The 21,743-nt window shown below is 50.1% G+C and overlaps 1 protein-coding gene across 1 annotated transcript; it reads right to left on the bottom strand.

Annotated features, from left to right (window-relative positions):
- Nucleotides 1–1,815: 1,815 nt before the first annotated feature.
- KAZALD1 (Kazal type serine peptidase inhibitor domain 1) lies at nucleotides 1,816–4,897 on the bottom strand. The gene is made up of 5 exons (XM_052661163.1): nucleotides 4,824–4,897; nucleotides 3,860–4,420; nucleotides 2,596–2,756; nucleotides 2,368–2,515; nucleotides 1,816–2,182 (listed from the first exon to the last, which is right to left on the bottom strand). The coding sequence occupies exons 2-5, from the start codon at nucleotides 4,368–4,370 to the stop codon at nucleotides 2,088–2,090; spliced, it is 915 nt and encodes a 304-aa protein (XP_052517123.1). The 5' UTR covers nucleotides 4,371–4,420; nucleotides 4,824–4,897; the 3' UTR covers nucleotides 1,816–2,087.
- Between the last annotated feature and the right edge of the window lie 16,846 nt (nucleotides 4,898–21,743).

The following is a 21,743-nucleotide window of genomic DNA, read 5'->3' as shown; positions in this document are numbered from 1 at the left end:
CCGCTGGAGCAGAGGCGGGGGAAGGGGGTTGGAGGTGGGGGGGGAGGCAGCAGGGGTTCCTCCTAGTCAAGGCTGTGGGGCCTGAACCTGCAGCGCCGCGGAGGGGAAAACTGAGGCTAGAAGGAGACTGCACCTGAACATCCTGTAAAGTCTGCAAAACCGATCCGGGAGTACAGGTTCTGCGGACGCGTGTGACCCTCTAGGATCTAGTAGAGCCTGTGGTCTCCAAGCGGGCTCAGTAGGATTGATGGGCCCGCCAGGGGGCGTCTTTGAGCCCAGCTGGCCCAGAAGTCGGTAGCGAAGAACAAGTCAGGGGCTGATTCCCAGGCGGATTTCGGGGACCCAGACCCCCGTCCCCTCTTCCATCGCAGAGCAGACCTCCTTCTGGTCCAGACCCTTAATGGCCTGCTCCTCCCCTCAATCGCCGCCACACCGCTAACATCCCTATTCCTGATTTCGCTGTCAACTTAGAATTTGCTCCAAGTATGCATTCAACCCGCTCGAGCTGTTGAGCACAGCTCCAGGAAACGCCGGACTGCAATGTGGTTCCACGCGAGGTGCGGCCAAGCCCTTGGGTTGGGGTCTGGGCCACACCCCTCCCAAGAGGCCGGGCTCCCTGCGTTGGGCCTCAGAGGACAAGCTCAGACACCGAGCCAACCACGACTTCTCCCGTTGTGGCGCCAGGCTTCGGGCGGAGCCCAGGCGCGTAGGAGGCCCTTGACATCCACACACAGGGTCTTGGCCTCTCGAACTTAAGCTTTCATTTTCTCCTTCAAGCAGTCAGTAAACACTGCGCCTCACCAGTGTCCCTGGAGAGGGTGGAGAGAGCTTTCGGGAGCGAAAGAGTACGGCTCTGTGAGGGACCTCCAGAGAGAGGACATGTCAGTTGGGGCAGATAAGAAAACAGACTTTGTCTGAGTTCAGCTGGAAAATGGGCGGATTCATAGGGAAGTCCTAGGGTGCGGCTCATACATGTGACCAAATTTCTCCCCTCCTCCATCCAATTTATGCTTTCATACTCGGTCCTACCCACATAGATCTGGTTCCCCACACTGCCTGGGGAGGGGACAGAGGCGCAGGCAATTTGTCTCTAGATCAGCCCCAGCGGAGTGCAGACTGGGAGGATACCCTCCCTCCCAATCTGATGGCTCCAGCCTTCCTGCCCGTGCAGGAGGGTGAGGGGGTGTGCAGCTCAAGCTTCCTCTACATCTGGCAGGCACGTGCTTAGAGAGCAGGACCTACAACTTCTGGAAGCCAGATTCCTAGTACCCTGGAAGGCCTCTTAAAGAAATGTGGTCTCTGTGTGCAGATCTGCATGAACCATCTGTGTGGCTCAGTTTGTTTCATAAGTCTTTATTGTATGCCTACTGTGCCTAGTCCTGTGCTAGGCACTGTCCAGTACAAAGTGGTATAAGATATGGTGCTGCCCTCACAGAGTTTCTAGAATGACAGAAAAATTAGACATGACCAAATGCCCATCTTACTGCACTGAGCTAAATAAACTATGCTCTATCAGGCTCTCCTGGACAGCAGATAGCAAATGCCAAACACTTAGTAAGTGAACTGGGATTTATGAGAGGGAAATTTTCTAGAAGGTGAGTTTTGAGGAAGCGTAAACTGAGGTTAGGCAAAGATTATGCTCTAGGAAAATAAGACCAGGATCTATGCAGAAAAGCAGTCAGAAGACTGGTTGAGCAGGGCTAGAGGGAGGGCTGCTAAAAAAAAGTAGACGATCCTGGTGTTTCCACGCCTTTGTCTCAGCTCTGCTCCTCCCCACCCAGCCAGCCACCCACCCACTTAGCCTACAGACCAGCAGGCAACTGTTACGTTCTGCCCAGTTGGTCCACACAAGACTGTCCGGGTCAGAGCATCTCCTGCATGGGCCCCTTTGCATCCCACCTCCCCTAGTCTCTGATTCTCTTCTTACCCTCCTTCAATTTTTGTCTCTCCCATCACCATCACATCTCTCCCACTAAAGGCATTAAATCAATCTGTGAAGGGGCCGTGCTCTGCCTTTCCAGATCTTTTCAAGAGCGGGAATGAAAACTACCCCCACTCACCCACCCCCATGGGCCACAGCTCTGCACCTAGTAGTAATCTTCGCCCTCTTCACTCCCAGCCTTCTCCTCAGGAGCCAGGTGCAGGGATGAGAGCTGGGGGATGCCTGTGGAGTTCAGCTGGTCTGCAAACACATATAGACAAAGGGGAGAGAACAGGAGAGAGGTGCTGTCAGTGCCCACGTATCCCAGTCTGTGGGAAAGCCATGCTTGTGTGTGTACCCACATGCACATCACACCTGGACACACAAGTCGAGGGCCTGAATCCACCACCTTCCCCCAGCCCCCAGAGCTCAGAGCTTTCCCTTACCTGGTGTGAGGACTGTCAGGCTAGCTGGGGCCTCAACCTGGCCTAGGGCATTTCGGGCCAGGCAGCGGTAGGTGCCCTCATCACTGGGACGCACAGCCTGGATCTGCAGCCAGCCCGTCACCTCAAACCTCTGTGGTCCACCCCTAAACTGGAGCCAGGAGGAGTCAGCAGTATTCCTCTAGGAGGACCCTGGGCTGCCCTGGGGAGGCCTCAGCTCCCTGCCCCTACCTGCACGGAGATGTGGGGGTCGTCCCCTGGCAGCTGAATGTCCAAGCCGTCCTTTCTCCATTCTATGGAGGCCATGGGATAGGCAAACACTTCACACCCAAAGATCACATCCTGCCCTGTCACATTCCAAGTGTCATATGGGTGCAACAGGATCTGGGGTGCTGGAGGTAGAGATGGGAGGCCTAAGAATAGAATGGCACACCCAGCCCAGCAAGGACCCCATATAACAAAGCATTTTGAATGTGTTTGTGAAGGAACACAATATGTGCTGCATAAACATGACAGGTACACACAGGTAGTACATACAAATGTAGCTGCAGATACACACAAGGGTAGGAACGCAGAGATGGAAATGCACAGGGACACAGAACGCATGAACAAGCACAGAGACCCACACCTCAGCTTGGCAGCCACAGGCTGTCCCTGATTGCTCCCCTGTCCTCATTCTACCCTCCAGGCCCCTATCCTAATGTGTTGTAACCAACACCTCCCTCCCCCACATCCTCCCCCTTCCCTACCAGGTGCCAGCTGCCAAAGGCCAGAGAAGCAGCCCTTTCCCCACCCCCACCCCCAGGGAGGTGGGGCAGCCACATGGCAAAGGCAAAGACACTGAAACCAATTTGGGCAGCAGGCAGAAAGCCTAGAGTTGTGGGGGGAAGCTCCTGCGGAGCGTTTGTTTTCCCAGCAGCCCCAGCCAAACCAGACCCCTCAGGAAGTGAAGGTTACTAAAGCAGCCAAAGAAAACTTGAGGCTTCAATGGCCCTCAGCCCCCTGGGATGGAGGAGGAGAAGCTGGGAGAGCCCCTCTTCTACACTAATCCCTAAATAAGAGGCTCGGAGCCTAGGTTAAGTAAGCCCTGGCTTTAGGAAGCTGCTCAAACGAAACTTGATTGCATCTCACAGCAACCCGTCTCCCTGCCTGGATTCCGGAGGCCTGGACAGTCTGAGAGTCTCCCTTCACTAGCTCAAAGTTGAGGCCAAGCGTCAACTATGCGCCTGCTCTCTCAGAGGGTTGGTCTCTGCCAGCCGGCTTTGGAGCTTGCACGCACCCCAGCGCACGCCGCTTGCTAACAAAGCCCCGGACCCGCACCTTCAGGCGGCGGTCTCCGCGGACCACCCCCAAGAGTAAACTCATAATGGACTCGAGGCCTCCCTGGCTTCATCTTTTTCACTCCGCTGGCCAGACATCCACGCCGTCCGGAGCCCGGGAGCAACGCCACGAGGAGCCCCAAGTGCCGGGGGTCGGGGCCCTGAGCCACGCGTACCCGATTCGCAGGGCCCAGGATGCGCCACGGTGAGGTTGGCGTCCGGCCGAGCACGGGCCGCCTCCTGCAGGCGGCAAATCTGAGCGTAGGTGCGGCCGTCGGAACCGCAGAGCGGGCGCTGCGAGCGGCAGACACACAACGGCTCGGGCACCTCTCCGCGACTCAGGTCGCCACCTGCGTCCAACCGGCACTCAAGCTGCTCGCCGCAGCGCCCGTAGAAATGGGCGCTGGGGTCCAGGTCGCAGAGCTGGCCCTCGAGGTTGGCGCATTCCCAACAGCAGCCGCACGCGTCGCGCACCCGGCCGGCCAGGCAGCCCCGCGGCGAGGCGCACTCTTCTGGTCGGCAGGGAGCGCAGCCCTCGCCTTCCGCCAGCAGCCGCAGCCAGCCGCGCCGCAGGTAATCAGGAACTGGGGGTGGCCGCGCGCCAGTCGGAGGCGGCGTCCGCACCACCAGCAGTAACAGAAGCAGCAGCACGGGCAGCGCCAAGGCAGCGGCGGGCGGCTGTGGCATGATTAGCTGGAAGCCGAGAGCACTCGGGGCATCAGAGCGTGAGTGGCACCCTGCCGGGAAGGAAAGCCAGGTCAGGAAGGTCAGAAGCAACCTCCCTGTTTCTCTTACCAACTTGAACCCTGGCACTGTCCCGTCCTCTGCTACCTGGGAATCAAGTAGACCCTGGACACGGAGGCAGAGTGACCCTGAAGGGGTCGTCAGTTACGCTGGGTGGTAATTGAGGGTTAGGGAGAGGTGAGAGGAGGGAGTGGTAAAGCTCAAGCACACACAGGCATCACCACCACCACCCATCCAACTCTGAAGCTTCCTGTCCCAGAGGTGGATGCGGACGGATGGTCCCAGGAGGAGTTGTTAACAAAGGTGGAAAGGAAGTAGGGCGGAGGGGCGTGTGTATGTGTGTGCGCGTGCGTGTGTGTTGCGGGGGGGTGATGCCCTGGGCCCCGAGCGGCTCACCTAGTGTCCGGGACTGCGCCCCTCGAGCAGCCGTGACTTCTGTCCAAAAAAGCAGGCAGTGGAAAGGGCCCGTCAGCCACCTCTGCTCCGACTTGAGAATCTCTGACAGAGCCCACGGACTTACACTCGATCAGCTCCTCCGCCCCCTCTCCCCGCCTCCTCGACGTCGCACACCCCACCCCCTCCCCTGTTCTGAAGCTGCCAATTTTATGCAGCCGCACGGGACCCTCCTGGGCCACTTCCCCTAGCCTGGGCCAAAGTCACAAAACAGAAGAGCAGTAACCGGACACCCAAGCTGGGAAAGGACTAGAGTTGGGGTGGGCTGGGGTGGGCTGGGCGTAGGGACTGGGGGGTAGGATGGGAGAAAACAGTAGTTGAGAAGCTAGAGTTGGTTGAAAGGCTAGGCCCTGTAGCATCTGACTTTACAGTCCCATCCGCTAGAAGAGTTGCATAATGGCAAAGCAGTAGGAATTCTGGTGCCAAGTCGAGCGCTCCTGCAAGGCAAAGCCAACTAACGTCTCCCCGCCGTCCAAGGGAGATTGCAGGCCTGTCTACTCCACTTTCCTACCAAGTCACCAAGAGACTCGGGGCTTAATTCTGCCTCCTCACATCTGGCCGCCTCCTCCCTCCCCACATCCGGCAGGTGCTTCAACCCCAGGAGCCCGGTGATTATAAGTTCCAGCCGACTAGCGGCTGCAGGGAGAGGTGGGCGGGGCAACACCCCAATGGGCAGCGCTCCGGGTCGGAATTACAGGTTATGCTTGCGAGGCAGGCAGCCCCGGAGGCATTCGGTCTCGAGGCCGCCACTAGCGCCAACGTGGCACTTTGGGCTGGGGGCGGGGAAGAGAGCATTCCTGGAGGCCTGCCCGCGGTACCCGGGGTCTGCCAGACCCCGCCCCGGCCTGCTCCCAGCAGCCTACAGAAGCTGCGCGGCAGTACACTTTGTAGGGTCGGAAACAGCTCTGCAGCAAGGGAGGGGACGTTATTCAGTCAGGCTCGGTCCAGAAAGAGCTGGCCCGAGATAGAGCGGCTTGGGCTGGCCTCTTCATCAACCCCAAGGTTGGGGGCCGGGCCTCCGCCTGGGCCTCTGGACCGCCCAGAGGAACAGGATCCGCATGCGCACCGAGGGCTCTTGAAGTCGAGCTCTCGGAAGAGGTCTGTAACTCTCAACACAGCCAAGCCCTTTCATTTAGGGGGTCCTTAGCGGCGTAGACGCCACTCCTGACTAGAGGAACTCATGAAGTATGGGTAGGCAGACACACAGTCCTGCAGTTCTCAAACGCACAACGGGTCGCAAAGCAAACTTCACGCGAGGTCTCCTAACTGTCGCGAGAATCAAAACAGGAAGTCTAGGAATGCAGAACAGGAAAAGCCCGCGGGTTTTAAATCGGAAAAAGAATGGGCGGAGCCAGGTGTGGCTGTTACGGGTAATTCTTTGTCCTTGGGCCTGGGGGCAACTGAAGTGTTGATCTGGAGCAGAAATGAACTGTAAGGGAACTGCGGGAAGCCCTGAAAAAAAGGAGGGGATGGGGGACTTGAAATTGCGGGGCTAAATATTGGAGCCACCTAAGGACCGGTCTCTGGCTCTGGTTTACAAAGTACCTTAGGGCAGAGATCGATGTCATGGTTACAGAGCGCAAGCAGTCTGGGATCTCTTAATGAATTGTTGTCGTTGTCTGGTCGTTAAGTCTTGTCCTATTCTTTTGCAAACCCATAAACTGTAGCCCGCCAGGCTCCTCTGCCCATGGGATTTTCTAGGCAAGAATACTGGCGTGGATTACCATTTCCTTCTCCGGGGGATCTTCCGGACCCAGGAGTAGAGGCCGCGTCTCCTGCTTTAGCAAGCGGATTCTTTACGACTGAGCCACCTGGGAAGCCCCTGTCTTCTAAAACCAGGAGCCAATATTTAAATAACAAACTCCGCAGATCTAGAAGCTTCACTTATCCCACCTTGTTGCCGGCTATTTACTTTCAGCCTTTGCTATGCTCTGGTATTAGGAATTGGGACTAACACAATTCTGACTAACTCATTCTGATCTTGGGAACCTAGCCCTTCTCCTGGCAGCACAATAAATTCTAGGTAAATATTTATGGATTAAATGTAAAATTTTTCCAGAGTGTAAAAGTCAAGTTTAACGTGAATTTTTCAGTCGCTTTCGAAGGCTGGATCGACAGGGAAGGAGCGCCCTCTGGTGGCCTTGTGATTGGTGACTAGAACATGACCGTGAATACGTAGGCATCAAAAATGTTGACTCTACAGATCTGCTTCTATTTTTTTTTAAGGTTATAAAGGGGACCTGATTTAAATCGGAAGAGGGGTCAAAGTCGACAACTTCATTATTTCTTTTTTCTTTTTGGCCTCCATACCGCACAGCCTGTGGGATCCTAGTTATGGGACCAGGTGACCAGGGATGGAACCCGGCCTCCTACCCCTAAAGCTCTGAGTCCTAACTACTGGACTACCAGGGAATTCCCGGGAGATCTCATTTTATTAAGTAGAGATTTGTTCCAGGAAAACTCCACATATTGTAAAAATACTTTCAGAAGGAAATTTTTTGCTTAAGACACAATTTGAAAGTTTAGATTCTTCCCCATTTCCTTATCTGACGCTTTGTCCACTAAGGCTCCAAAACACACTAAGTAACATTTATTTGCATCATAAATAGTAAAGAAATAGCAAAAAAAAAAAAATGTGCATATTCGTACTTTGAAAATGTTGACTCAGTTTGACCAGACCATGCAAAACTGTGGAGCCACAGGAAAAGAATTCTTTTTTTTTAACTGGAAGATAATTATTTTACAATATTGTGATGGTTTCTGCCATACATAAGCATAAATCAGCCACAGGCATACAACTGTCTCCTTCTTAAACCTCCTTCCCCATCCCACCCCTCTAGGTTGTCACAGAGCTTTGGGTTCCCTGCATCATACAGCAAATTCCCACTGGCTATCTATTTTACATATGATAGTGTATATGTTTCGATACTACTCTCTCAAGTCATCCCACTCTCTCCCTCCCCCACTGTGACCAAAAGTCTCTTCTTTATGTCTGCATCTCTTTTGCTGCCCTGCAAGTAGGATGATCAGTACCATCTTTCTAGATTCCATATATATGTATTATTATGTGATGTTTGTCTTTCTGGAAGGATTGTTTTAATTCAGATGATGTGAGTACAGCAAAGGATGCTGGGTGACAGCATCCTTTTGCATTAGCATGAGGGAGACTAGTTCAGATGAGGAGGGTTAAGTTAAAATTTGTTGAAGAGCAGATGATCCTGCCTCTTACCCTTCCTCACTTTTTCCTGTAGATGCTTGTACTGGAGAAGGAATGAGTTATAGAATATAGTGTACTTTCCACTGTGAATCATAGCCTGGAGTTCACAGGTTATCATAACTTTCCTTTTTTCAGCCACTGACCAATGAGATTATTTTTAAATATAATGACAGTATGAAATGGGTCCTAGATAGATGAGCAACATAAGATGAAACAAGGCATAAAGGATCAATGAGGTAAGAAATTACTTGGGAGGACTCACACATTCTAACCTGTCACTTCTTGAACCCTGTTTTGACATGACTGGTGAAAATAATAGTGTTGCAACTTTGAGGAAAAACCAACAGTGAAACAGTTGGTCCAGACTGACCCATTAGAGATGGATACAGAGGAATTGTTCTTCCCGTGAACATTAGAATCAGTTAAGTCAAAAAAGGCTCAGCATAGATAATTAAGACAGAATACCTTGTAGCTAGCTGGGCCTTCCCAGGTGGCACCTAGTGGTAAAGAACCTGCCTGCTAATGCAGGAGATGTAGAGACACGGGTTCAATCCCCGGGTCGGGAAGATTCCTTGGAGGAGGGCATGGCAGCCCACCTCAGTATTCCTGCTTGGAGAATCTCTTGGACAGAGGAGCCTGGTGGGCTATAGTTCATAGGGTTGCAAAGAGTCAGACATGACTGAAGTGACTTAGCACGCATGCATGCACCTGGTAGCTACCCACTATGACAAATAGGTGAACTCAGTCAAAATAAAAAGTATGTGTAGGAAAATAGGGGTAAGTGAAAAGGAGAAGTGTATGAATACTGATTACAGCTGTGTAAATATTTATTACACCTATCAACAAACACCCTAAGAGAATTTGGAATGAGGCATATGGTTGAGTATAATGCTTATAATCCTTTATTTTGTAAAATTATTTTTTATAATAAAGTAGAAGCTGTTTTTATAGGTAAATTAGGATGGTGAGATAAATGTAAAATGTTGGGATAACCAGGTGAGAAGGTAGGCATTATAAGTTAGCTGCAAAAAATGGTACCAAATGAAAGCTGCTATCCAGCAGACTAGCTCTCTGTAAAACAGAAGCATTAAGGCAACTTGAATGAGCTTTAAAACATGCAGAAAGAAATCAGGTGAAAATTTTCTTCAGTTTACTTTTCTTATGTCAGGGGAGGCAACTCATCCCTCCAGGCTCCCGTTTTCCCATGCACCTTTGAGATGGAAATCATAGTTCCATAGTTCCATCTAACCTAATAACTTGGCCACATTTTTGTGTTAGTAAACTTAGAAAAAATGTTAAAATCATTGAATCTTTCTACATTTCTGTTCACTTTGTTTTTAACTTTTTATTTCACTTCAAAGTATAACAGACAAGAGGAAAAGTGCACAAAGTAGAGTTCAATTAATTAATACAAAATGAACACTCACGTGATCATCTTCCAGGTCAAGAAATACAACATTGTTTACACCCCCAGAAGCTCCCATCATGATTAGTCCCCCCCTTTCCTCCTAGAGAACCACTTCTAAACTCTATGTTTCAATTTTACCTGGTTTTGACTTTTATATAAACCAGGACACACCTAAGAATAGAATTGCTGCTTCATGTGATATGCTTGCATTCAACAGTAGTTACTACCAAACTATTTTTCCGAAATTTCTTCCCCTTATGCCACATCCTTGCCAACACTTGATATCATCAGTCTTTGTCATCTTAGCCATTAAATAAATTAGAGATTATGATTCTAAGATGACCAGTTCCACAAGGATTTCTTCCCCTTTATTTTGAAAAATGTTTACACTTGCATAGAAATTACAAAAATAGCACAGAAGGTTCCAATGTACTTTTCACTCACCCTGTCCCAATGATAAATCTTATATGACCATGATATAATTATCAGAACCAGGACATTGACATTGCTACAATACTATAAACTATGGGCCTTAATTCACATTTTACCTGTTTTTACATACATGTATGTGTGTGTATATAATTGAAAATTTAAGGTGAGTTAATGGGTCTTGAAAAGACCCTGATGCTGGGAAAGATTGAAGGCAGGAGGAGAAGGGGACAACAGAGGATGAGATGGTTGGATGGTGTCACTGACTCAATGGACATGGGTTTGGGTAGACTCTGGGAGTTGGTAATGGACAGGGAAGCCTGGCGTGCTGTGGTTCATGGGGTCGCAAAGAGTCGGACACAACTGAGCGACTGAACTGAACTGAATGGGTCTTCGGACAGAGGAGCCTGTTGGGCTGCAGTCCATGGGGTTGCTAAGAGTTGGGCACGACTGAGCGACTTCACTTTCACTTTTCACTTTCATGCATTGGAGAAGGAAATGGCAACCCACTCCAGTGTTCTTGCCTGGAGAATCCCAGGGACAGAGGAGCCTAGTGGGCTGCCATCTATGGGGTCGTACAGAGTCAGACATGACTGAAGTGTCTTAGCAGCAGCAGCAGCAATGGGGTCTTCTCGTGTTTGAGAGGTAAAGTTCATGCTAAGGGAAAAGGCAGTAAAATCTGCAATACTAGACAAAATGTCCTTTAATATATAAGTTGCTTTTCCAATTATTACCCAGGGTCATTGAAGGGAAGGGAGGCTAATTGTCAGGAAAGCTAGATACTCTCACACATTTCACACTCCACATCTACCTGCTGGGATGAGTCTCAGGTACACTAACTGAAGACTACATGTTATGGCACACTCAGAATGGAAGATCTGGTGATGACAAACGATATCCTCCGAAGCAGCAGGCTCTTCAGTCCCACCTGACTTTTTACTTGATGATGTTGTGTGAGGCCAGTGAGATACCTTCCTGCTGACACCTCTACAGTGATCCCTCATTTCTTCCACCTTTATTTTATATAACATCCAAATGATTACCAAACTATCTCTGGTGCAGACCTTTATACTAAAAGTCACACCAGTATATCCAAACTGATGAATCTATTTCTCATATTTTCTTCCAAGCAGCCAAGAAAGAAGGCCATAAGCAGCTCCAGCCTACATTATACTTACGCTCCCCAGAAAAAGCATTAGTACTTTACAGAAAAAGCATCAAGTTGTTCTACTACTTTGGCCACCTGATGCGAAGAGCTGACTCATCAGAAAAGGCCCTGGTGCTGGGAAAGATTGAAGGCAGCAGGAGGAGAAGGGGATGACAGAGGACGAGATGGTTGGATGGCATCACAGACTCAATGGACATGAGTTTGAGCAAGCTCTGGGAAATGGTGAAGGACAGGGAAGCCTGGCGTGCTGAGGTCCATGGGGTCGCAAAGTGTCAGACAGAACTGAGAGACTGGATGACAACAACAACATCAAATTGCAGGGAACTATGTTATTGACTCGGCTGGGGTGATGTGCTCAAAAGGAATTAATCACATGGCCAAGGCCTGACCAGCCTGGAGCTTGTCTCGCCTGCATCAGGTGCAGTCAATGCCCCACTCATTTACCATTGACCACCCCAAAGACTACCTGCAGATGGTTCCTGTACCATCTCATGGGTCTCTCTACCTGTTGAGTCCTCTGGCCCTTAGACTGAGCTCAGCTAGCAGGGCAGGCTAAAAATGCCAGAGTTAACTCAGGAGCAAGCTGTAGCCAGTGAAGCCAAGAGTTGGAGGATAAATACCCCTGCTTCCTTTCCTTTCAGGGGGATAATTCTGTGCTGTATTCTGTCCAGGCTTGTGGAAGGGTTCTCCCTCACTGATGCACCCTTTATTTGCTTTCCCTCACTTCCTCTTTACCTCACTGTTTTCATGGATAACCTCAAACAGTCCTTATGTCAGGTTCTGCTTTCTGGGGAACCAAAATTAAGATGAGTTCTGTAGAGGGAGGAGGCCAACTGAACAGTTGCATCAAGACCATATGGACCAGGAAAAGTTCTTGGACCCCAGACTACATTTGTTAGTGGCAATAGCCTTGCTTACGTCCCACTTTCAACCTTTACTCTTAAGACAAAATAGAGCTTAGCATTGCCTTCTGTGGCAAGTTAGACAATAGGTTAGTATCCAAGATTCTCCTGAGCTGGTTGTTTCCCTGAAGCCAAGGAAGAAGCTGAGAAATGTATGCTAGAACTCCAAGGAAAAACTGGTGGGGGGCTTTTTCGTGGGCTGATGGAAAATGGAGAGGACCTAACTAAGCCAGGAACGAGTTGGCTTTTAGGTAACCAAATCACAGAGAATCCTGGACTCAGAGCATCACAATATGGTATATATAATGCTGGGCAGAGAACAATTGCCACCTCTGTTCAGTGTGGACAGCTTGGTACTAACAGAACAAACGTGTTAGAACATGGGCTAGAAAGAAGAAACATGAGGGTCAGCATAAACCTTAGAGCATGTTCACGAGTCCATAAACCTCACATGTCAGTGTGACACAGCCTTACAAATCCCCAATTCCTTGGTGTATTTTCCACCATTTTCCCCAGACGTAAAATACAGGAAGAGCAGCACCTAAAGATGACAATCAGTCAGGCAAACTGTGCCTCACAAACCTCCTGCTGGTCCTGTCCCCTAACTGGGGTCCCCTCAGGGGGAATTTGTTGAGTAGATTCCCACTGAAGTTGAGCTCAAGAATTACATAGAAATACGGCGCTTTAAATTAAGGAATTGAGATCTTCGGGGCCCTGGGATTTGATTTGCTGCCACACTGCCCTCTACGACATTTTTTTTTTTTTAAGATTTATTTATTTATTTTATGGCTATGCAGGGTCTTCGTTGCTGTGCGAGGGCCTTCGCCAGTTGTGGCAAGCCAGGACTACTCTAGTTGCGGTGGCCAGGCTTCTCTCATTGCAGTGGTCTCTTGTTGCGGGGCATGGGCTATAGGCATGTGGGCTTAGTAGCTGTGGTGCACGGGCTGAGTTGCTCTGCAGCATGTGGGATCTTAACCTGACCACAGATCGAACCCGTGTCCCCCTGCTTTGGCAAGCAGATTCTTTACCACTGAACCACTAGGGAAGCCCCTTCTACAACATTGTAAAAGAGTTTTGATTTCTCACAAGAGAGAAGGCTGCTGTGTATCAGTCTTGTGCTTTGGGAACTGTCAAGCTCCCAGCTGCTGGGTGCTGTCTGCAAAGCAGGCAGCAGCTGCAGTGGGAGGCAGCTTAAAAGGCCCCATAATCTAGAAGGGCCTCTGAGAAGTTCTTATTTTACCATAGAATCCAGGCTTTCAGTCAGCTTGGCCAGCAGCTGTGACCCATCTGAACCTCAGTTTATTCTAAGAAACAAGGAATTCAGCCTTCAAACGTTGTATTTGGCATAGTGGGTTTTCTTCTTAATTGCCAATATTTAAATAATGAGAAATTTTGTATAAATTTAGGGGCCAGAGTCATCAGGCCAGGATGTTCAGAGAGGCCTAAGGGAGAGCTCCTAGTGCTGTTCCTAACGCTGAGATTAGGAAGTGAGGGAAGTTGGACCTAGTGTCTAAGCTCCGAACGCTGCCAGATTTTTTTGGAAAGAGAAGAAAACCCAGGGAATCTGATCCACCTTGCAACCACTGAAGATGAGCACTGGCTGCTGTTGGAGTGGGGCTGGCCCTACCCAGCTCACCACAGTCCTGACCAGGCTTACCTCCCTCACTTAAGATTCCTGCTGGTCCATCTGGCCTTTGAGTTTATGATCCTCGAACTAGGTGGTCGCTTCAGCTCTAACGTGCAGTAATAACAATGACAATAGTTACCGCTTATCAAACCATTCCAGTGTTTTAGGCACTGTGGCAAGCAATATACATCCATCAGCTAGTTTCAGACTTACAAAGATGGTATTATTAACCTTACTTTTTAAATGAGAGGACTGAGGTACAAACCTGGAGGTAAATTTGCCCACTGTCACACTGACCAGTAAGCAACAGAGCCAAGACTTGAACCTGGAGCTAACAACATCCAAGGCCTGATTCTAACCATCAATTATCCTGACATCACTGTATCTTTGTCAGCCTGGCTCCAGTGCAGCTAGAGCTGGAACTGCAGCTGCTATCTTATCATTTAAATACCCCATACTCAGGAGCCAAGCTGTAGAAATGCAGGTGAGCGAGATGGGGAGATGATGGGGAACCTCGTTGGTCACAGCATCTAGGCACCTGAGACCAAAGTGCTTCAGAGCTTGCATCAAGACAGGGTGCTTCCCAGGGGCAGTCTTTTAGACTCCCTGCTCCCAATGCTGGGGGCCCAGGTTCAATCACTGGTCAGGGAACTAGATCCCACATGCAGCAACTAAAGGTCTCACATGTTGCAACTAAGACAGCACAGTCAAATAATTTTTTTTTTTTTTTCAAAAGAGAGAAGACAAGGGAGATGAGCTTGGGTTTCTGGGAAGGCAATAGGAGAAAGGCAGGCTAGTCCCCTGTTAGAGGCCTTGGAGAGAACCCCCAGCTGCCCTTAGTGCTGGGACAGGCAAGTGGGAGGTGAGAGCCTTTACAGATGGCTGATACCTGAGCTGCTGGTGTTGGCAGGAACCATCCTGCGTATATGTGGTTGGGCTGGAGGGCCTGGTGAGTGAAAATGAGGTGGTTTCCTGAGCTGGGTGGCAGTGTGAGCCTCAGAGCCGTGGGGCTTCAGGGCCTCTCTACCCTCCTTGCTTGAGTGGTTGGTCTGTGGTGACCAGGAGGCTCCTTTGCAGGAGGCAGCCCAGCTATCTCACAAGAAAAAAAATAGCATTGGAGCCCTCCTTAGGTGCAGAAACACAGCAATTTACTCAAAGCCTCCGGACAATAATACACGGAAGTGGTAGAGGAAGGGAGGAAAGGTCATGTTCTGAGGCGCCTCAGCTCGGCCCAGGGCGCTGGGACGCCACACACCTGGCCCGGCAGGGAGCAGGCAGGAGGAGGCGCTGTCTGGGGGTGAGGATACCAAGCGGTTCCGCGGCCCGGTCAGGCGGGTGACCCGGAGCCCTGAGCCCGGCGGCTTGGCTGGGGTCCCGCATTCGAGACCCGGAGCGGCCCCTGCGAGAGCCGAGAACGCCGCAGGCAGGTGGCAACGCCGGGCGAGGAGGTCGACGGAGGGAGCTCTCCAGCCCCGCCGGAGCCCGGGGTGCGTGCGCGTCCCACCTGCGAGAGGGCACCTAGCCTGCGGGAGGAGGCGCGGGAGTCCGAGGAGGGTCGGATTCCCAGCCAGTTCTCTCCTCACAGGAGGCGGCCCATTATCCGGCGTCGTTAAAGAGCAATTAGATGGAAATTAAGCCGAGAACAAGTATTGATTATCTCATTAAGGCCGGGGGAGCCCTGTCTGTCTTCGAGAGTTTACCGCCGCTCACCCCATTATCTGCAAGGTGAAAGCCTGCGGTCATCAACACCTAGTGAAGTATCGATCTGGTCCCAAACCCAGTCCCGCCCCTTCCCTCTAGAGTAAGGGTTTTAAGAGGTGACACTGGGGGTGTGACAAGGTGGAGGAAGAACTCGGGCCCCCCACTCTGTCTTAGCTCGTTCTCTGTAGTTGCCTTCCTTTCTTGCTCCCAAATCATTTCACACCCTGGGGCTGGCCAGGGGCGGGGCTGTAGGTACAGGGACTGGAGAGGAAGGTCAGAAGTAGTTCACAACCCTCCAGGCCTGGAGAGATGAGACTCCCCTAGTTTTACATCCAAGGAAGAGAAACTAGAGTTGAGACTTAATGGAAAGAATTTGCCCCAGGTGACATAGCGCTCCGGACCCCAAGCCCCTTGAGGGAGGGGGAAAGGCTTCGTTCTGGTTGGCCACCATCACCAAAGGCAGAGACACCTGGGACCACCCCACAGATTTCCCATTGCTCAGAAACCTCAGAATTCAGAAGACGTTTCCTCAGGATCCCAGATGATATGACATTTGGAGAAAAATCACAGTGTGTTGGAGATGAGTTTTTTCATCACAGCTTTGCTTCTAGTTTGGTTGTGTGACCTTGGACAAGTCACTTTGCCTCTCCAGGCCACAGAATCCTCTAAAGAATGGAGTCAAAAGAGCTCTATGGCTCTTGAGTCCTCAGACACCATAATCTGACCGACTAACTGCTGAGCTCCTGCCTGATAGGGGCTTCCCAGGTGACTCAGTGGTAAAGAATCCACTTGCCAATGCAGGAGACTCAGGTTCAATCTCTGGATTGGGAAGATCCCCCATAGAGGACATGGCAACCACTCCAGTATTCTTGCCTTGGAAATCCCATGGACAGAGGCGCCTGGTGGGCTACAGTTCATGCGGTCACAGTAGAGTTGGACATGACATGACTAAACAACGAGAACCCAGCGGGTAGACACTAGGGAGGCAGCAAGCTTCTGCCCACACTCCACGAGTTATGACCTCAATGGAGAGAACATATCAAACTGATAATCGCAGAAATAGTAATTCACAATTGTGATACGAATTAGAAGAGTGCAGATGCTGTGAGGGTGTTTAAGAAGAGGGTGGTGGGATTTACATAGGAAACAGATATTTCCATTAAAACACACACACACACACACACACACACACACAGGGAACAAGCCTGTTGCCTACTCATCCACTGACCACAAAATTACTGAAGGTGCTCCAGAGCCCATGGTGAGTAAAGCGATGGTCCCTTCCACCTGGTGACCGGTGTCAAGTAGGGGAGAGAGACAATGGCATAATAAACAGATAAAGGTAAAAGCACACACATGGTCCGTTTACTGAAAAATATGACATGGGGATATGAGTGAGAATAAGAAAAGGAATTTACTTAGGAGAGGGGGTCAAGGGAACCTGTCTGAGAAAGCGCAGTTCAGTCCATCATTTAAAATCAAAAGTCCTTCAGTCAAACCCGCGGGGAGGAAGGGAGAGGACTCACCTTCCTCCCCTACTGGCCTAGCCTCAGACCCCTGCCCAGGTCGGAGACGGAGAAGGAAATAGAATTGCGGTCTCTGGCACCCCTGACCCTTTTGTGGGGCTCACCTGATGGAAAGGAGGTAGAGAGAGGGATGGCGGCGGGTGGTGCGGCGGCCACCAGGTTGGCCAGCGCGGAGCGAGCGGCGCTGCAGCGATATCTGGGCTCATCTCCCTGCCCCGGAGCCCGGCAACTATTAATCTTGGTTGACGGTTTCTAATGTCCTAATTGGGAGGTGGGGAGAGCGGCCCAGTCCGCCCTAAAGGTAGAAGCAGCTAATGGGCCTCTTCATCACCGCCAGGAGCGAGTCCCTGGCGGAGAGCTAGGGGCGCTTCAGCAGGTGAGACGCGGAGCTGGCAGCGACCCTTAATGAAGCTGCCCGAGCGGCGGCGGACCGTGAGGGAGCTGGGAGGGAGGCTGTTCCGGGGGTGAGTGCAGAGGTCGCCCATTCCCGCCCGGCAACCCAGTTCCGGAGCTCACCTGGGCACACTTTATCTGAGGAGACCTCCTGGGCACTCAGTGCTGGGGGTGAAGGTGCTGAGTTAGCCTTGCGCAGATAGGAATCTTATCAGAGGTGACAGGAGCTGGGTAGGATACACAAGGAGGAGTGTCTGAAAGCCCAAGCCCCCCTACCCTAAGCAAGGGCTGGGCACGAAGGGGGCACTCTGATGTGTGTTGACCTACGAGGCTTGGGCCCTACGTGTGCCGGTAAGTAAATATTAGGAACAAGAGTGAATTTGCAGGCCTCTGGGACCCCCTGACTCCAGAGCGCCTGGTCTTTTCATAGTTGTGCCCCTCATCCCTCGGTGACTCACTTTCCCTTCTGGGAAGGGTTGGTAAGCTCCCAGTCCTCCAGCTCTCAAGCCCGTCTCTTCCACCAGCACCTGCTAGCGGGATCTGTCTCTAACCCAATCCTTCCAATGCAGCCCTCCTCACCCCCGCCCCCATCCTGGTCCAAACTGCCCGAGGAAGAGAAGCCGGGCGGGGGCGGGGGCGGGGAGGTGGCCCCCATGATTCCGGGTCGGTGCCTCTCCTCCGCCCTCCCCAGGGGCCCACCGAGATTCTCTTTGGGATTCACTGTCTCACTCGCTGTCAACCTCTTTCCCGCCCCCTCCCTCTTCCAGCCGCATCAGAAATGTATTCTCGCCTAATCCCGTTCAATTACAGCATAATAAAACACATAATAAAAACCTAATTCATTTTTCTCCTGCGCCCCCCATCTCCCGGCATCTTCTTGCTCGGGATTAAAAATTTGTCTTCATGTTTGTGGCACCGCAGTCCCGGCGGCTCCGCATCTTTAATGTATGAGCCGGGAGTTAGGGACCAGCGGGTTCTGCCGTCTTCGCGCCGGGAAGGCGCCCACCAGTCACCTAAGGACGCGGAGGGGGAAGGAGAAAGAAGAGTACACCAGCACCGGGCCTCACCAGCACCCACCCGCTCCCTCCCCAAGGATAGAGGCAGATCAAAGGCCAGCAGATTTGAGTGGCCGCGAGATAGCGAGTCCATTCTTCCAACGGATCCAGCGTGGCCTCCAGGGGGCTTAGTGTGGGGCAGGTCTCTGGGGATTTTACCACGGAGGCTGGGCTACCTGATGCAGCTCAGCTGAAGGTACAGAGCAGCGCTGTCTTCAGCCTCCATTCTCTCCTTTGCTTTTGATCTGAGCTGACCCCATCAACGAAGCTCCAGCTTCTAATTTAGCAGCACCACCCCCAGTCCCTAGGGACACTCTACCACCGTCTGATCAGTGTGAACTACTGGATCACTGAAACAAGGTTAGAACTCCCCAGAAGGAATTATTAAGATTTTAGTAAGAGGACTTCCCTAGCGGTCCAGTGGTTGGGAGTCGGCTTGCTGGTTCAGGGGGCATGGGTTTGATCCCTGGAAGATTCTACATGTCTTGGCCAGCTAAGCTCCACACCGGCTACTAAAGCCTGCAGGCCTAGAATCTGTGCTCTGCAGCAAGAGGAGCCACTGCAATGAGATGCCCGTGCACTGCAACTAGAGAGTAGCCACCACTCGCCTTGACCAGAGAAAGTCTACACAAGAAAAAAAAAATTTTTAAGAGCTTTACTATTAATAAATTAATTTTTTAAAATTTAATTTGATTTAATTTTTAAAAAGGAATTCAATAAGAGAAATTTTTCCCACAAAGGCACAGTACCTGGGGAGCTTAGAGAGGGCAAGTCTGAGACCCAGATGCAACCCAGTGATATTCCTGCATTTCTTCATTCATTTAGGGCAGGAGTTACCAAATTTTCTACATTAATGGAGCCCTTAGTTTTTCAGGAACTTTTTCACAGTACTCTAGGCCAAAAGAAATATCTAACAATTTCCTTTAAATATGTAGTTCCAAAACAGCTTAATATTTACATCCTAACTTCTTTGTGCAGCTGTTTGAAAACCTAACACACATAAATTGGAAGAAAAATAGAATGGCTTTATATTATTCTTACCAATGAATGGAAAGTGTGTGCTGTTGGGCTCTGCATAACTTCTCAAACCTTGGAATCAGCTTGGATACTGCCATCATTTCCTATTCCACAGTGACTTTTGTGTAGTTCTTGCTTTTTGTGATAGCAACCATCAAAAACCCAGTTTTGCAAAGACATCTTTAAAAGTAAGGTAGCACAATTTAATTTTGAAACTGTGAACTACCTCAAGCTAGTAGTTTGTGCAGTGTCTCAGAAATGTTGATTATTTTGGGGTTTCCCTGGAAGTCCTGAGTTTACTATGGCACTCTGAGGTGCCTCAGTATATAGTTTGGAAACCACATACTTAGAGAGTCTACCTGTTTTCCTTAAGCAACAAGCCTTCTCAATGGTCTTAGAAAAGTTCAGTTCAGTTCAGTTCAGTCACTCAGACATGTCTGACTCTTTGAGACCCCATGGACTGTAGCATGCCAGGCCTCCCTGTCCATCACCAACTCCCAGAGTTTACTCAAACTCATGCCCATTGAGTCAGTGATGCCATCCAGCCATCTCATCCTCCGTCATCCCCTTCTCCTCCTACCTTCAATCTTTCCCAGTATCAGGGTCTTTTCAAATGAGTCAGCTCTTCGGATCAGGTGGCCAAAGTATTTGAGTTTCAGCTTCAACATCAGTCCTTCCAATGAATATTCAGGACTGATTTCCTTTAGGATGGACTGGGAAGAAGTCATCTGATTTAGCCAAAGGAAAAGAACTAAAATCTTATCCACAGCTATGGGTCAGATATAAACAGGGGAGTCTGATAGCCTGGGGGTTCAGGTGTTAGAAGCCAGCATGCAGAATGTGGCTCTGAAAGAAAATCACTAGCAGTGATGATCAAGTCTAGCAGGATGAACCAGACACAGAAGCCTTGATTACCATAAAAAGCAGTTCCTTAATCTTATTTCACCACTACCCACCACCACCCCTGATCCTACTGTGCCGTGATACCCTGGAAAGGAGGTCATGACAATGAAAGTGTATCACCAGAGACCAGCAACTCTGCTGTGGGAAACCGAACAAGAATGAGGTGCTGTCTCTTTCCCAGCATACCTTAAAAGATGGCAGCTCAAAAAAAAAAAAAAAAAAGATGGCAGCTCAGAGCCAGCCCCAAGAACTGGCAGGTCAGCACCACAGAAACTGCCAAGAGGAAAAGGCACTGGCATGTAGAAGGAAGCAGATAGACAGCAGAGCTGGAGACAGTGGCTCTGATTACATGTTAGATATTCTGTCCCCACCTCCCTGCATTTGAGACTCCTAGAGAGACGCAGAGAGGGAGGGCTGAATTCCTTCTCTTGCTGGCTATCACATGTTGGAACATCTCTAGGAACAAGCTTCACTTTGCCTAGGGGACTTATCAAGTCACATTACCCCCAAGATTCTGACATACCACCCTGGGAGGATAAGCTGGAAATCCCTGAAGCTGTGAGCCACTGTTTCTGTTGTGAATATGTCATGTCTTTTAAGTTTGTTGAGGAGTAAAATAGATTGAGAGCCACTGTGTCAGTAAACTAACCTTGGACAAATACCTGAGTGTGGTTTAGAGCACTTTTGGATTCCACATTCATTTATTCAGGAAACATGTATCGTGTACCTACTGTGGATCAGGCACTATTACAGGTGCAGTGGGCATGCACAGGAAAGTGAAGATATGAGTGGTTGCTTAATGGGTATAGAGCTTCAGACGTGCAAGATGAAAAAGTTATGAAGATCTACTCCACAATGATGTGAATATACTTAACACTACTGAACTGTGCACTTAAACATGATTAAGATGGTAAGGTTTATCTTACGTGTTTTTTTAATCACAATAAAAAAAAGTGAAGATATGATGCCTGCCCTCAGCTTTTTCATTTAAACTGGAGAGAAGCATTTGTATAGGATCAACAGGAAAACATACTGTAGCAAATACCACTCAGGTTAATTCCCAGCTCACGATAATTGCCCTTCTTTGAGAACAGCCCCAACCACAGAGAGGGACCTGAAGTAATGATGCACAATGCCCTTGCAACTTGACCCTGACCTCTGGCTACTTCCTAGGGGCAGACAACTGATATAAGCTGCACCAATTTTTGAAACTTGAACAGAGGGACTGAAGCTGTTACCTTTATGACAGTGTCTCGGTACTGCCATCGCTGAGGCCTCTGGAACTGCTCAGTTTCTTGCCCTTTCTAAGGCCTGGTTGATTAGCTCCACCTCTGGTTCTGAGAGCTATGGCAGAATCCTTTCAATTGAATGAAGCTATCCACAATCATTCTCTACTGCTGTCCACAAATAACTTCAACTATAACCCAAACCAGTAGTGCTCCTTCTGGGAAATAAAAGTTGAGGATTTGCTAGTGACAGAGGAGGGGAGGGCTTCAGTCAGAAAATAGCATAGGTGG

This window comes from Budorcas taxicolor, chromosome 23, assembly GCF_023091745.1.
Source record: "Budorcas taxicolor isolate Tak-1 chromosome 23, Takin1.1, whole genome shotgun sequence".
Taxonomy (NCBI): domain Eukaryota; kingdom Metazoa; phylum Chordata; class Mammalia; order Artiodactyla; family Bovidae; genus Budorcas; species Budorcas taxicolor.
Note: the sequence above shows the minus strand (reverse complement) of the source record. Positions and strands in the feature narration are given on the sequence as shown.